The sequence below is a fragment of the Saimiri boliviensis genome, chromosome 19 (genome assembly GCF_048565385.1).
Source record: "Saimiri boliviensis isolate mSaiBol1 chromosome 19, mSaiBol1.pri, whole genome shotgun sequence".
NCBI lineage: Eukaryota > Metazoa > Chordata > Mammalia > Primates > Cebidae > Saimiri > Saimiri boliviensis.
The window spans coordinates 39,469,299-39,485,401 of NC_133467.1; the positions used below are offsets into that span (position 1 = coordinate 39,469,299).

A 16,103-nucleotide genomic window follows, 5' to 3' on the forward strand; every position below is an offset into this window, starting at 1 on the left:
CTCCTTTTGGTGGTGTTTGTCTGGATCGCAACAGAATGGCTAGGGGAGAGCCTCCCCCTATGAGCTCCGATTGGTGGGACTCAACCTTGGTGATTTCTGATTGGCCTTATGAAGAAACACCAAGGTAGGTTGCCTAGTGATCCTGAGGAAGCTGATGTGTTATTCCTTCTCTGCATCGAAGGATCAGGAAGTTTGTGCTCTCTGCGTGGCTAAGTTTTTCACCTACTAGGACGGGGGTGGGGTGGGGGGAACAGGTGTCCTGAAATACAGCACAAGCTACAGCCTGCGTCCAGCCACAACCCAGAAGTAACATCAGGTAAGCAACGAGAAAATTACATTTCCTAACTTCCCTTCCCCACCCCCCCAAAAAATCTCTAATTTTTAAAATTATTGTTATGGGGAGGGAGGGGTTTTTATTCATTTGGGGCCTTTTTTTTTTCTTTCAAGTAGGATTTTTAACTAATAAATGTCCAGGGGTAATTAATTTCTTAAAGAAAACTCCTCTTTGTTTCCCACCCCCGCCCCTAGAATGTTTAAAGTTTCTTGGATTTGTTTAGGAAATAGTCCCTAGTCACAGTGCCAGATAGGCTTGGTGCCGTTAAGCATTTATTTCATGGTTCTCTTCCTCCTTCACTCTTCTTCCCACCTCCCATAACAAATCACATTTGAAATACACCCTTGTACAAAAAAAAAAAAAAAAACACTTTTGTAGCTCACTTCATTTGTATTTTTATTTTAAATGCTCATATGCACTTCTGAGTATTCATTTTAATCATTATACATTTATCGAGCAGTTACAACATTAAAGACATTGTGCTAGTTGCTATGGAGAATATAAAAACCCAAGAAGACAATATCCCTGTTCTCAAGAAGTTTACAGTTGAGAGACAGCCATACCAAGAGAAAGACTATAATACTTTAAAGGAAGTAAGTATAAATAAAGTTCTGTGAAAGTACAGCTGAGGGAGTGGCCATGCGACATACAGGTAATAGAAAAGAGGAAGTCACTTAAGGCTTCTCAGTGGGTCCACAGGCCTTTAAAGAATAGGTAGAATGTAAAGAGGAAGAGAAGAGGGAGAGGACCCCAGTGAGTACAGAGAAGCAGAGGCAGAAAGAAAGCATGAGACATTTTTGAGAAAAGGTTTGACACCACTACTTATTGGGAGTAATGGGAAATACTGCCAGAGGAGCAGAACCAAGTCCAGTCATAACAACTCTTAAATACTATTCTTTTGATCTTAAAAAATATTCCTTTGTAGAATTGCTGAATTAAAATATTTGATGTACATATCTTAAAAACTGATACCTAGATTCATATAAAATAAAGTATGCTAACTATAAACTTTATCACAAATGATTTAGTGCAGTTTTTTTCTACTGTAGTACATACAATAAAAGACATATTCTTCGATTTAAAAAAAAAAAATTGATTAGCCGGGTATAGTCGCACATGCCTGTAATTCCAGCTATTCAGGAGGCTGAGGTAGGAGAATCACTTGATCCAGGGAGGCAGAGGCTGTGGTGAGCCCAGATCATGCCACTGCACTCCAGCCTGGGCAACAGAGTGAACTCCTCAAAAATAAAAAATAAAAAATTGAGAAAGAATTTGTTAATCTTTTAACACTCTCTTGCCAGTAATATTTGTTTGCAGCTCCTTGTGTATTTGCAAGATGTGGCTAGCTAGGACTCGAGCTGCTAAGTTTACTGACTGTGGAATTACTGCACACGGTTTTCTGAATGTTATCCTCTAGACTTGTGATCTCCATGTGAGTATTTGAAATGAGTCATTAGGACATGGGAAGGAAATATAGAACATGTATTTCTATTTAGTTTTCATATTCTTTTTTGCTTTTGATTTTTTTGTATATGTTTTATAATGTAGTACTATTGAATGTTTATAGAAATTAAATATGAATTATTATATGCATTTTGGGGCTGCATGCTTACAATTTTTTGTTGTTCCATCTTTCTTACTTGGGATCCATTTTGTGAAAGAGAAGTGACAATGGTGGACATTCACTCCTTGTTTATAGATGATGCACAAGAAATCAGCAGGCTTGGCCAGGCCCTGTGGTTCATGCATGTAATCCTAGCACTTTGGAAGGCCCAGACAGGAAGATCACTAGAGGTCAGGAGTTCGAGACCTGCCTGACCAGCATGGTTTAACCCCATCTCTACTAAAAATACAAAAATTAGCCAACTGTGGCGCACACCTGTAATCCCAACTACTCAGGAGTCTGAGGTACAAGAGTCACTTGAACTGGGGGGCGGAGGGTGCAGTGAGCCAAGAGCACACCACTGCACTCCAGCCTGGGCAACAGAGCAAGACTCCCTCTTGAGAAAAAAATTAGAAGGAAAAAAAGAAAAGAAATCAGCAGAGTTTAAAGATGATCATTTATACCGGACTTTAGAATTACTCATTTTATATTTTATCAGTGCTATCTGTGAAATCTCAGCTATTGTACTTTGGAAAAGATACTGTATTATTACCCACCCATTTTTTCTGGTCATTACTCCTTCCTTTCTTTCTATATTTAAATCTGTAAATATTATTTGTATACATGTTTAATATGCATGTATGAATATATGTATTTATTTACATAAGCATACAAACAGATTTTTTTTTTTAACTACTCCCTCCAGAAACAGGTGAGAATGACCACTTTAACTCACCGGGCCCGTCGCACTGAAGTAAGCAAGAACTCTGAAAAGAAGCTGGAAAGAGAGGAAGACAGTAATTGGGAGAAAAGTCCAGACAATGAAGACTCTGGAGACTCTAAGGATATCCGCCTTACTCTTATGGAAGAAGTCTTGCTCCTGGGACTAAAAGATAAAGAGGTAATGCAGTTAGGTTTGCTAGGCTATCTCAAAGACTATTAAATATTGGAATGTTTTAGGAATAATCTAATGGAATATATTTAATACTAAATTGGTCTTTTGTGCTCCAACCATCTGGAAGATGGAGGAGCTGGGACAGACTAATACTTGAAGGGTAAAAATCCACAAATATAATTATGTGAAGTGTTTTTAATTACAAAATTACTCCAAAATTTTAAAAGATACAGGAGAGGAGGATACAGTATAAAGTTTTGTCCTTGTAGTTTCCCAAGTCAGATTAAAGATGAAATAACTCCTTATTAAAATAAGAAAGAGGGCCCACACATTGAAGTCTCCTTCAGCTTTGAGGAGAAATAGTGTTTAAATGAAAAGACAAGGAACATGTACAAATATGTGTGATTAGCTGTCTTACAGAAATAGACAGTTTGTAGGTTTCTTTTTTTTTTTTTTTTTTTTTGAGACGGAGTTTCGCTCTTGTTACCCAGGCTGGAGTGCAATGGCGTGATCTCAGCTCACTGCAACCTCCACCCCCTGGGTTCAAGCAATTCTCCCGCCTCAGCCTCCTGAGTAGCTGGGATTACAGGCATGTGCCACCATGCCCAGCTAATGTTTTGTATTTTTAGTAGAGACGGGGTTTCACCATGTTGACCAGGATGGTCTCGATCTCTCGACCTCGTGATCCACCCGCCTCCGCCTCCCAAAGTGCTGGGATTACAGGCTTGAGCCACCGCGCCCGGCTGTAGGTTTCTTTTTTTTTTTTTCCTTGAGTTGGAGTTTTGCTCTTGTTGCCCAGGCTGGAGTGCAATGGCATGATCTCGGCTCACCGCAACCTCTGCCTACTGGGTTCAAGCAATTCTGCCTCAGCCGCCTGAGTAGCTGGGATTACAAGCATGCGCTACCACACCTGGCTAATTTTGCATATTTAGTAGAGACAAAGTTTCTCCATGTTGGTCAGGCTGGTCTCCAACTCCTGACCTCAGGTGATCCGCCTGCCTCAGCCTCCTAAAGTGCTGGAATTACAGGCATGAGCCACGGCACCAGGCCGATAGATTCCTTATAACAGAAATAAATTTTTTATTTTCCTCTGTGCAGCTTTACAAATCAAGTATCAACAATTGGATCGAGCACAGTGGCTCACCCCTGTAACCCTAACACTTTGAGAGACCGAGGCCGGTGGATTACTTGAGGCCAGGAGTTCAAGACTAACCTGGCCAACATGGTTCGACCCCATCTCTACTAAAAATACAAAAATTAGCCCGGCATGGTGGCAGGCACCTGTAATTCCAGCTACTCAGGAGACTAAGACAGGAAAATTGCTTGAACCCACGAGGTGGAGGTTGTAGTGAGCCAAGATTGCACCACTGCACTCCAGCCTGGATGACAGAGTGAGACCCTGTCTCAAAAAAAAATCTATATATATAGATATAGATATATAAACAATTGAGGATTATTTTAATTTTTGAAAATTTTCAAAAATAACTTCAGCTTTTCCTTTTTTTCCCTAAATTTCTCCTTATTTAATGGAACATTCATTTTATAGTCTTGAGATCCTGAGTCTTGTGATTTAGCCAAATATTTTGCTGGCTTCTCTACTAGTAGCATACATCATCATCCTTCATTTGTAACTTTTTACTGTGTTTTCTCATCACCCTATTCCTTCATGAAGAAGTTTTGAAGGTAACATTTTGAACAATCTTCTTTCCAGCAAAGCCTTAGTAAATAACCGCCCCCACCTTAAAAAAAAAAAGAGGTGTATTTATTACTGGCCTTAGTTTTGAAAACATATACAATTCAGAATGTTATTTTAGATTTTAAAAATATTTAATTTGGCTTTGAAGATTATCTTTAGCTAGAATTGAATTGGCTACATACATGTAGTAACAGCTCTTCCTTTCTACATCAGTTCTTTGACTTGGGAATGCCATTGTTGCTTAGACTTTGCCTTTCATTTATTTACTGTTTTCCTTTCTACCTTTTTTCTTGTTAAATTACCAACTTGAACAAAATTTACAAGACCAGTTATAGTCTGTGTATTGTTAAAACTAATATTAGATTAAAAAATAAAATAAATTTTTTTTTTTTTTTTTTGAGATGGAGTTTCGCTCTTGTTACCCAGACTGGAGTGCAATGGCGTGATTCAGCTCACTGCAACCTCTGCCTCCTGGGTTCAAGCAATTCTCCCGCCTCAGCCTCCTGAGTAGCTGGGATTACAGGCACGCGCCACCATGCCCAGCTAATTTTTTGTATTTTTAGTAGAGACGGGGTTTCACCATGTTAGCCAGGCTAGTCTCAAACTCCTGACCTCAAATGATCCACCCGCCTCAGCCTCCCAAAATGCTGGGATTACAGGTGTGAGCCACTACACCCAGCCAGATTCATATGGATTTTAATTTATGCCTCCTATTAAGACAAAAGATGATTATTTTCTGCAATAATATTTAGCATATGAGTTATTTTTCAAATCTCACCCATATCTTTCTTGTTCAAATGTTTAATACCCCAGCAAGGCTCACTCCTGGAAAAAGATTTTGGGACCCTATAAAAAAACATTGAAGTTGGCATCAATAATGTAAAAAAGGAAAAGTACTGCTATAAGAAATTCTGATTGATTTTATATTTTTAGTTTTATTTTTACTTCAAATTTTCCATTCTATTACCTCAAATATTAAGGAGGAAATAGGAAAATTCTATATATTCTTTTTCTCTTCTCCTTTCTCAAACAAGCTATTCTAGTCATAAAGGACAATAGGTCCAAGTTTGAATAACCCAATTCACAAAAGGAAAATATATTTAAAGAGGCAGTAAATAATATTTAATTATAATTACCACATCATTGCCGGGTGCAGGGGCTCACATCTGTAATCCCAGTACTTTGGGAGGCTGAGGTGTGTAGATCACCTGAGGTCAGGAGTTCAAGACCAGCCTGGCCAACACGGTGAAGCCCCATCTCTACTAACACAAAATTAGCCAAGCAATGTGGTGCACACCTGTAATCTGAGCTACTCAGGAGGCTGAAGCAGGAGAATTGCTTGAACCTGGGAGGCAGAGGTTGCAGTGAGCCAAGATCGAGCCATCACATACCAGCCTGGGTGACAAGAGTAAAACTTAATCTCCAAAAAAAAATTAAAATAAAAAAATTACATTATCATAAGGTCTAGTGTAGAAGTAGTCATTATTTTTCCTGTCAGTTTGCTCTTCCAGCTATAGATTAGAAGCCATGTCACATATCCTCCTTATGGAAGGAGGGAGAGACTATTATACTAAAAAGAGATAAATAAGAGTAAGTCATAGTTCTTTTTTCTTGCATCTTTTTTTTTTTTTTTTTTTGATGGAGTTTCACTTTTCTTAACCCAGGCTGGAGTGCAATGGTGCGATCTTGGCTCACAGCAACCTCTGCCTCCTGGGTTCAGGCAATTCTCCTGCCTCAACCTCCTGAGTCGCTGGGATTACGGGCACGCACCACCATGCCCAGCTAATTTTTTGTATTTTTAGTAGAGACGGGGTTTCACCATGTTGACCAGGATGGTCTCGATCTCTTGACCTCGTGATCCACCCGCCTCAGCCTCCCAAAGTGCTGGGATTGCAGGCGTGAGCCACCGCGCCCGGCTTTTTCTTGCATCTTAAAGCTTAAAACCAAGGCTGGGCATCGCGGCTCACGCCTGCAATCCCAGCACTTTGGGAGGCTGAGGCAAGAGGATTGCTTGAGCCAGGAGTCAGTCCAGCCTAGGCAACATAGTGAGACCCTGCCTCTAAAAAATAAACAAAAAATTTAAAAAGCTTAAAAACAAATAATTAGGCTTCTTCTATATTTTTCTGTGAGAGTAGGATTATATTAGTTTGTTAAAGGTGCCATGCTAAAATGCCACAGACTTGGTGGATTAATTGACAGAAATGAATTTTCTCACAGTTGTGGAGATTACAAGTCCAAGATCAAGGTTGATGGATTTGGTTTCTTCTGAGACTTTTCACCTTGCCCTACAGACTTCTTGCTGTGTCCTCTATGCAAATGCCTTCCCTGTATCTCCATGTGTCCAAATTTCCTCCTCTCAAAAGAACGCCAGTCAGGCCAGGGCGGTGGCGCGTGCCTGTAGTCCCAGCTACTCTGGATGCTGAGGTGGGAAGATGGCTTGAGCCCAGGAATTCTGGGCTGTAGTGCGCTGTGTCGATTGGGTGTCTGCACTAAGTTTGGCAACAATATGGTGACCTCCTGGGAGCAGGGGACCACCAGGTGGCCTAAGGAGGGGTGAACCAGCCCAGGTCAGAAACGGAGCAGGTCAAAACTCCCATGCTGATCAGTAGTGGGATCGCGCCTGTGAATAGCCACTGCAGTCCAGCCTGGGAAACATAGAAAGATGCAGTCTCTTTTTTTTAAAAAAAAAAAAAAAAAGACACCAGTCAGATTGGTTTAGGGTTCACTGTAAAACCATCTTTTTTATTTTTATTTATTTATTTTTTTTAGACGGAGTCTTACTCTGTTGCCAGACTGGAGTGCAGTGGCATGATCTCGGCTCACTGCAGCGTCCGCCTCCCTGCAACCTTCGCCCCCCGGGTTCAAGCGATTCCCCTGCCTCAGCCTCCCTAGTAGCCGGGACTACAGGTGCCCACTACACCTGGCTAATTTTTTATATTTTAGTAGAGATGGGGTTTCACCGTGTTGGTCAGGATGGTCTCCATCTCCTGACCTCATGATCCGCCCGCGTCAGCCTCCCAAAGTGCTGGGATTACAGGCATGAGCCACCGCGCCTGGCCTGTAACACCCTTATTTTAACTTAATCACCTCTTCTAAAAGCCCTATCTCCAAAGAGAGTTGTATTCTGAGGTACTGGGGTTATAACTTCAACATATGAAATTTGAGGGGACACAATTCAGCTCATAAAAATGATTTAGAAAGGTTTTCAAAAAAAATAGGGTATGAAGATAATCGCATAAGAGCAGATAATCCCAAAGGGCAGCTCACTTCAAGTCAGCCAACATTTATTGAGCACCTCTTTTTTGTTGTTATTGTTTTTCAAGACAGAGTCTCTCTCCATCGCCGGAGCTGGAGTGCAGCGGTGTGATCTCGGCTCACTGCTCCCCTGCCTAGGTTCAAGCAATTCTCATGCCTCAGCCTCCTGAGGAGACGGGATTACAGGCTCCCAAACACCAACCCCAGCTAATTGTTGTGTTTTTAGTAGAGTCGGGGTTGCTCAGCCTCCCAAACCTGCTGGGATTACAGGTGTGACACACCCACCCTTGAGTGCTTCCTTTATGCAAGGCACTGAGAAAAGTAACAAAAATATAAAAGTAAGTAAGATGTGCTTATCTTCCTACAAGAAGCATAGGGTTTTGATAGAGGAGAAAAGATACGTATACAACAACCATACTGCTAGACATAGTATGGAAGCACTAGGAGAAAGGTACCAGAAAAGTGCCATAGGAGCATGAAAGAGGAAGAACCTCTGTGCCAGTTACTCTTTCTCGGTTTGCCCTTACCTATTCGGTTATCCAAGAGACTTACAGTAGGAATGGCAAATAGAATAATAAAATACTGAATCAAAGGGTTGGAGGTCACCAAGGTGTTAAGTGGTAGACTGTTCTCTCTGTTTTTTTGGATTTTCTTTTTTTACTTATTTTTTTTTAAATTGCCTAAGATAGAAAAGTAGCTTTATTACTTTTTAATTATTAAATGTGAAATACATTTACACAAAGAAATTCAGATGGAGATCTACATGAGAACACTTTTTTTTTTTTTTTTTTTAAGAAAGAAAGTCTCTCTGCCGGGCGCGGTGGCTCAAGCCTGTAATCCCAGCACTTTGGGAGGCCGAGGTGGGTGGATCACAAGGTCAAGAGATCGAGACCATCCTGGTCAACATGGTGAAACCCCGTCTCTACAAAAAATACAAAAAATTAGCTGGGCATGGTGGCGCATGCCTGTAATCCCAGCTACTCAGGAGGCTGAGGCAGGAGAATTGCTTGAACCCAGGAGGCGGAGGTTGCGGTGAGCCGAGATCGCGCCATTGCACTCCAGCCTGGGTAACAAGAGCGAAACTCCGTCTCAAAAAAAAAAAAAAGAAAGAAAGTCGCTCTGTTGCCAGGGCTGGAGTGTAGTGGGGCTATCAGGGCTCACTGAAGCCTCACCATCCCCAGGAGCAGGTGATCCCTCTGCCTCATTTTCCCAAGTAGCTGGAACTACAGGTGCGGGCCACCATGCCCAGCTAATTCTTTGTAATTTTTATAGAGATGGGGTTTCAGCATGTTGCTCAGGCTGCTCTCAAACTCCTAGACTCAAGTGATCCACTCACCTGAGCCTCCCAAAGTGCTGGGATTAGAGGTGAGAGCCACTGCTCCTGGCCCTCCATAAGAACACTTAATGGGATGATAGAAGGGTTCCAGATCTTGTTTGAGGTGTGAAATAACATGATATATGCTTTTGTCAAAAAGTCATTGCCTTAACATCTGTGCATTTCACTCTATATAAATTATACCTCAGTTTTTTTAAAAGTGTAAAGAAGAAAATAGAAAATAAAAACCACCTGTAATCTTGCTTCCCAAATATTACTAAAAGCCACCTGTGGTCTTGCTTCCCAAATATAACTATAATCATGCTTCCCAAATTGTAATATATATCAATATAGGCTGTTTTCAGTGCACACACACACACACACACACACACACAGATGCATAATTTTTTTTTTCTTTGAGGCAGTCTTGCTCTGTCACCCAGGCTGTAGTGTAGTGGTGCCTGCAGCTCACTGAAGCTGTCACCTCCAGGTTCAAGCGATTCTCGTGCCTCAGTCACCCAAGTAGCTGGGATTACTGGCACCTGCCACCATGCCCTGCTAATTTTTATATTTTTAGTAGAGACAGGATTTTGCCATGTTGGCCAGGCTGGTCTTGAAGTCATGGTCTCAAGTGATCTACCCGCCTCGGCCTCCCGAAGTGCTAGGATTACAAATGAGCCGCTGTGCCTGGTCACAGATGCATAATTAACAAAAAATTGATTATAATCAGACATGTTATTTTGTAGCCTTCCTTTTCCATGTATTATAATGTGGACATCTTTTTTTTTTTTTTTTTTTTTTTTTTTTTTTGAGACGGAGTTTTGCTCTTGTTACCCAGGCTGGAGTGCAATGGCGCGATCTCGGCTCACCGCAACCTCCGCCTCCTGGGTTCAGGCAATTCTCCTGCCTCAGCCTCCTGAGTAGCTGGGATTACAGGCACGTGCCACCATGCCCAGCTAATTTTTTCTATTTTTAGTAGAGACGGGGTTTCACCATGTTGACCAGGATGGTCTCGATCTCTCGACCTTGTGATCCACCCGCCTCGGCCTCCCAAAGTGCTGGGATTACAGGCTTGAGCCACCGCGCCCGGCCCAGTGTGGACATCTTTTATGCTAATAAATATAAACATATTCCATTCTTTTTAATGGGTTTCACAGGATTCCATTGAATACATGTATATGATTATTAACTTTAAGGTTAGTCTGCAACCTCCCTGAGGAGGAAAAAAAAACCATGTTTTCCTGGCTTTCTAAGCCCCACTGTATCCGACTAACATTATTTCTCACTGCTCAGTTTACTTGCCACCCAGCCCCATTTGTCTGTTTTACATATTTCTGCCATGCTTCTCTCTTACATTTTGTTTTAATGTGCATTCTATCTTTCAAAGCCCATCACAAATCCAGCACTGAACTTTACATTCTCTGAATTCCCTTGCATTTATTATACCTCTCAGTGTGCTTAGTTACCATCTTTTATTTTCTAATTTTTTTAATAGGCAGTAGATAAAAGCACAGGCTTTGGAATCAGACACATCTACATTCAAATTGCAGGTCTACCACTTATCAGCTTATGATTTGGACTATGTTTTCACATTTTTTCCCTTCATTCTTATTTAATAGAGATAATATTAATAGTGCTATTATAGAATTAGATTAATTATGTTTTAAAAAAATTTTTTAAGATGGAATTTCACTCTTGTTGCCCAGGCTTGAGTGCAGTGGTGTGATCTCCACCACTTGCAACCTCTGCCTCCCAGGTTCAAGTGATTCTCCTGCCTCAGCCTCCTGAGTAGCTGGGATTACAGGCAAGTGCCACTATGCCTGACTAATTTTTGTATTTTCAGTAGAAACGGGGTGTTGCCCAGTCAGGTCTCAAACTCCTGATCTCAGGTGATCCGCCTGCCTCGGCCTTCTAAAGTGCTGGGATTACAGGCATGAGCCACTGCGCCCAGCCTAATTATATAAAAATTTTAACTCAGAGTGTGACACATATAAATGCTCAATAAATAATAACCATTATTATTATGTTTTTGTTGTTTAAACTGTTAGTCTTGGCTCTTAATTAAATGGTCATTTTCTTATGGCCAAAGAGACCTTAGTTGAATGCTGGGCTTAAATAGCCACTTACATCCTTTAAAGTAAATATCTGTTGGGTAAGCCTTGAGTTTTCAAAGCAGTAGTTTCTCCTAAAAAGACTTGATTTCAGTTGAATCAGCTCTTAACAAACTGAGCAACCAATGGCCTAACCTAGTATTCTTAGTAATCTTTGACTTTTGTGTTTCAGTGGCCTCATGTATAGGATGAAAAACAAGTAAATAGAATTGTTCACTATTTTCTTACTTGGATAATGTACCATCCTTTAAAATAACTCAGTTTACTTGGGGATATAATCTGGAGGATAGAAACCCCACTTGATATCTAAATTAGTTCTGTGTGGCTTCTAGGAATTTTAGATGAATTACTGAGGTGTAGAGGAAGAGTAACAGTTTATTTTGTTTTTATATACCTCTCTCTAGGTATTGGTGACAGTCCCAGAGTTGGAAATACATAAAAGAGTTCTTGCAGTCTTAGATTTTCACTCTTTGCCATTGATACCTCCTTTCCAGTCCCACTTTTGCTTCTTTGTCTTATTGCCTCCAATCTAAACTGCTGCAGAAGTGTCCTATTGAAACTCCCTACTTCTGGATTTTATTTCCTCTCTGCTAAATAAAGAATTCCTGTGGAGTCGAGGTTCACAAAAACTTATTTTTCCTGTTTGTTTTAGGAAAAAAATGTTCTTGATAAAGAACTTTTTTTTTTTTGAGACGGAGTTTCGCTCTTGTCACCCAGGCTGGAGTGCAATGGCGCGATCTCGGCTCACCGCAACCTCCGCCTCCTGGGTTCAGGCAATTCTCCTGCCTCAGCCTCCTGAGTAGCTGGGATTACAGGCACGCGCCACCATGCCCAGCTGATTTTTTGTATTTTTAGTAGAGACGGGGTTTCACCATGTTGACCAGGATGGTCTCAATCTCTTGATCTCGTGATCCACCCGCCTTGGCTTCCCAAAGTGCTGGGATTACAAGCTTGAGCCACCGCACCCGGCCCTTGATAAAGAATTTAAGCAATAGAGGGAAGTATAATTAACAATGTAAAAAAAAAAAAAAAAGAAATCTTACTTTCCAGAAATACTGTAAATATTGTTAAACATCATTTTTTACTTTAAAACATTTCTTTGGCTGAGCATGGTAGCTCACGCCTGTAATCCCAGCACTTTGGGAGACCAAGGCAGGAGGATCACAAGGTCAGGAGTTCAAGACCAGTGGCCAATATGGTGAAACCCTGTCTCTTTTAAAAAATACAAAAATTAGCTGCATGTGGTGGCACGCACCTATAGTCCCAGCTACTTGGGAGGCTGCGATAGAAGGATCACTGGAACCCGGGAGGCGGAGGTTGCAGTGAGCCAAGATCACACCACTGGACTCCAGCCTGGGCGACAGCGAGCCTCCGTCTCAAAAAAAAAAAAAAATCTTCTTTTCAAAATTACAAATAATTCAGGCATACAAAAATGTGTAAAAAACAATATAATAAACTCTCATGTAACCAGTATCAGCTCTCTATGCATACATTCGGAGAAAGTAGAGCAGGTCTGGTGAACTGTAGAACAGAATATGCATATTATGAATCTTGACAGCATAAAATGTATAATTATTAAATTGGGAAGTAAGGTAATAAAATATGGGAAGGATATTAACTTGTATCTTTCATAACAAGGAGTCACTTAGACATTATCTAAAATTGAAACATCCTGTTTTTTAAAATGACCCCAACCTCTTAATCTATTTTTTTTTCCACTTTTAGGAATTTATAGGACATTTCTCTTAAAAAAAATTTTTTTTCTTTTTATTTGATAACCCACAGCCAATATCATAAATTATCTCTTATAATAAAGAAATGTTTAAGGACTGGTGTGGTGGCTCATGTCTGTAATCCTAGTACTTTGGGAGGCCAAGGTGGGAGGATCAGTTGAGTCCATGAGTTTGAGACTAGCCTAGGCAACATAGTGAGACCCCATCTCTAAAATAATTTAAAAATCAGATGGGCATGGTGGCATGTGCCCATAGTTCCATCCACTTACGAGGCTGAGGTGGTAAGATTGCTTGAGCCCAAGAGGTAGAGGGTGCAGTGAGCTATGATTATGCCATTGCACTCCAGCCTGGATGACAGAGTGAGACCCTGTCTCAAATTTTTTAAAAAAGTTTGAAGTTTAGTAATTATTTCACTTTTTTTGTTAAGTAAAATTATATTTCATTTTACTTTTAAAATTACATGCATTCCACCCAAACTGGTTTGGTAAAAACAAAAAATAAATAAATAATAATAATAAATTACACGTGTAGACTGGGCTTGGTGGCTTACACCTATAATCCCAGCATTTTGTGAGATCCCAGCATTTTGCGAGGCCGAGGCAAGTGGATCACCTGAGGTCAGGAGTTTGAAACCAGCCTGGCCAACATGATGAAATCCCATCTATACTAAAAATACAAAAATTAGTCAGGCATGGTGGCACGTGCCTGTAATCCCAGCTACTGAGGAGGCTGAGGCAGGAAAATTGCTCCAACCCAGGAGGCAGAGGTTGCAGTCAGCCAAGATTGCACCACTGTAGTCCAGTCTGAGCAACAGAGGGAGACCCTGTCTCATAAATAAATAATAAATAAATAAATGATAAAATAAAAGTACACATGTAGCTGGGCATGGTGGCTCATGCCTGTAATTCCACCACTTTGGGAGTCTGAGTTGGGCAGATCACCTGAGGTCAGGAGCTTGAGACCACCCTGGCCAACATGGTGAAACCCCATCTCTACTAAAAACACAAAAATTAGCCAGGCTTGGTGGTGGGTGCCTGTAATTCCAACTACTCAGGCGATTGAGGAAGGAGAATCGCTTGAACCCAGGAGACGGAAATTGCAGTGAGCTGAAATGGAGCCATTCATTGCACTCTGGCCTGGGTAACAGCGAAAGTCTGTCCCCCCAAAAAAGTTGTATGAAATACAGAAGACTAAGTGTGGACTTTGGCTCCGGATTCAAACAAAGCACTGTAAAAAAATTTACTGGCTGGGTGCAGTGGCTCACGCCTGTAATCCTAGCACTTTGGGAGACTGAAGTGGGTGGATCATGAGGTCAAGAGTTAAAGACCAGCCTGGCAAAGATGATGAAACCCTGTCTCTACTAAAAATACAAAAATTAACTGGGCATGGTAGTGAGCACCTGTAATCCCAGCCTACTCAGGAAGCTGAGGCAGAGAATCGCTTGAATTTGGGAGGTGAAGGTTGCGGTGAGCCCAAATCACGCCACTGCACTCCAGCCTGGGCAACAGAACAAGACTCCATCTCAAAAAAAAAAAAAAAAAAAGAAAAGAAAAAAAAAAAAAGAAATTTACTGAATATGAAACCTTACTGAATATTTGATAATATTAAGGAGCTCTTACTGGGTTGTTTTATGTATGATATTGGTATTACAGTTCTTTTTTAAAAAATCTTAATCTCTTGGGGAGATTAGGATTTGGGGGAGAATCCTTAGGATTTTGGTGAGAATATGCAGTATTCTATGGATGAAATTATGTAGCAGCTGGGATTTGCACAGAAATAATCTAGGTTTGGGGTGGGGTGGGTAGTAAAGATGAAAGAAGATTATATTGATACGTCTTGAAACTAGGTGATGGCTACATAGAGCTACATAATCTCTACTTTGTGTATGTTTGAAACTATTGGCTGGGCACGGTGGCTCAGCCTGTAATCCCAGCACTTTGGGAGGCCAAGGCAGGAGCATCACCTGATCTTAGGAGTTGGAGACCAGCTTGGGTAACATCGAGAAACCCTGTCTCTGCAAAAAATACAAAAATTAGCTAGGCATGGTGGCATGTGCCAGTAGTCCCAGCTACTCAGGAGCCTGAGGCCAGAGGATTTCTTGAATCTAGGAGGTTGGGGCTACAGTGAGCCATGTTCATGCTGCTGCACTCCAGCCTGGTTGAGTGACAAAAAGAGACCTTCTCAAAAAAAAAAAAAAAAGAAAGAAAAAAAGAGAGAAGGCGGGGAGGGAAGCGGGAGGGAGGAAGGAAGGAGAATCATGGGGAGGGAGGGAAAATGTGAAATCAAAAATGTTATAAAATAAAATTGGGATTGTACTTTCTTATCACATTATTCCATTTTAGAAAATGTCCTGCTGACTCCCTGTAGTGAAAAATGATGAAATCAGTACTCTCACAGTTTCTTCTATCTCTACTCCTTAAAACTTTTTTTTTGGAGACAGAATCTCACTCTGTCGCCCAGGCTGGAGTGCAGTGGCACGATCTCAGCTTACTGCAACCTCCACCTCCCAGATTCAAGCGATTCTCCTGCCTCAGCCTCCCAAGCAGCTGGGACTACAGGCGTGCCCTACCATACCCAGTTAAGTTTTTGTATTTTTAGTAGAGACAGGGTGTCAACATGTTGCCCAGGCTGGTAATATTTTATTGAGGTTTATAACATATACATCATACTGTTTTTCTATAATACACACAAACCTTTGCTATGAAGGAATGTCCCAGAATTGGGTTGGGAGAGAAGGAGATGGGAAAATTGGTTTATGGGTAAAAGATACATGTATTTTATGTATACAGAAAAGTTTGGTTATACATATACCCATATGATCAAAGGGTGATTTTTTTTTTTTTTTTTTTTTTTTTTTGAGACGGAGTTTCGCTCTTGTTACCCAGGCTGGAGTACAATGGCGCGATCTCGGCTCACCGCAACCTCTGCCTGCTGGGTTCAGACAATTCTCCTGCCTCAGCCTCCTGAGTAGTTGGGATTACAGGCACCCACCACCATGCCCAGCTAATTTTTTTTGTATTTGTAGTAGAGACGGGGTTTCACCATGTTGACCAGGATAGTCTCGATCTCTTGACCTCGTGATCCACCCTCCTTGGCCTTCCAAAGTGCTGGGATTACAGGCTTGAGCCACCGCGCCCGGCCTAAAGGGTGATTTTTTTAAT

At 41.2% G+C, this 16,103-nt stretch overlaps 1 protein-coding gene across 5 annotated transcripts in view; it reads left to right on the plus strand.

The window, feature by feature from the left end:
* The first annotated feature begins 127 nt into the window (after positions 1–127).
* GOLPH3L (golgi phosphoprotein 3 like) overlaps positions 128–16,103 on the plus strand; it is a 40,272-nt gene continuing 24,296 nt past the window's right edge. The window contains exons 1-3 of one of the 5 annotated variants that reach the window (XM_074390115.1): positions 128–316; positions 1,652–1,766; positions 2,644–2,838. In XM_074390115.1, coding sequence (XP_074246216.1) covers positions 2,656–2,838 — 183 coding nt within the window. In that variant the 5' untranslated portion in view covers positions 128–316; positions 1,652–1,766; positions 2,644–2,655. The other 4 variants (XM_003941961.4, XM_074390116.1, XM_074390114.1 and 1 more) reach the window with 4 other exon arrangements.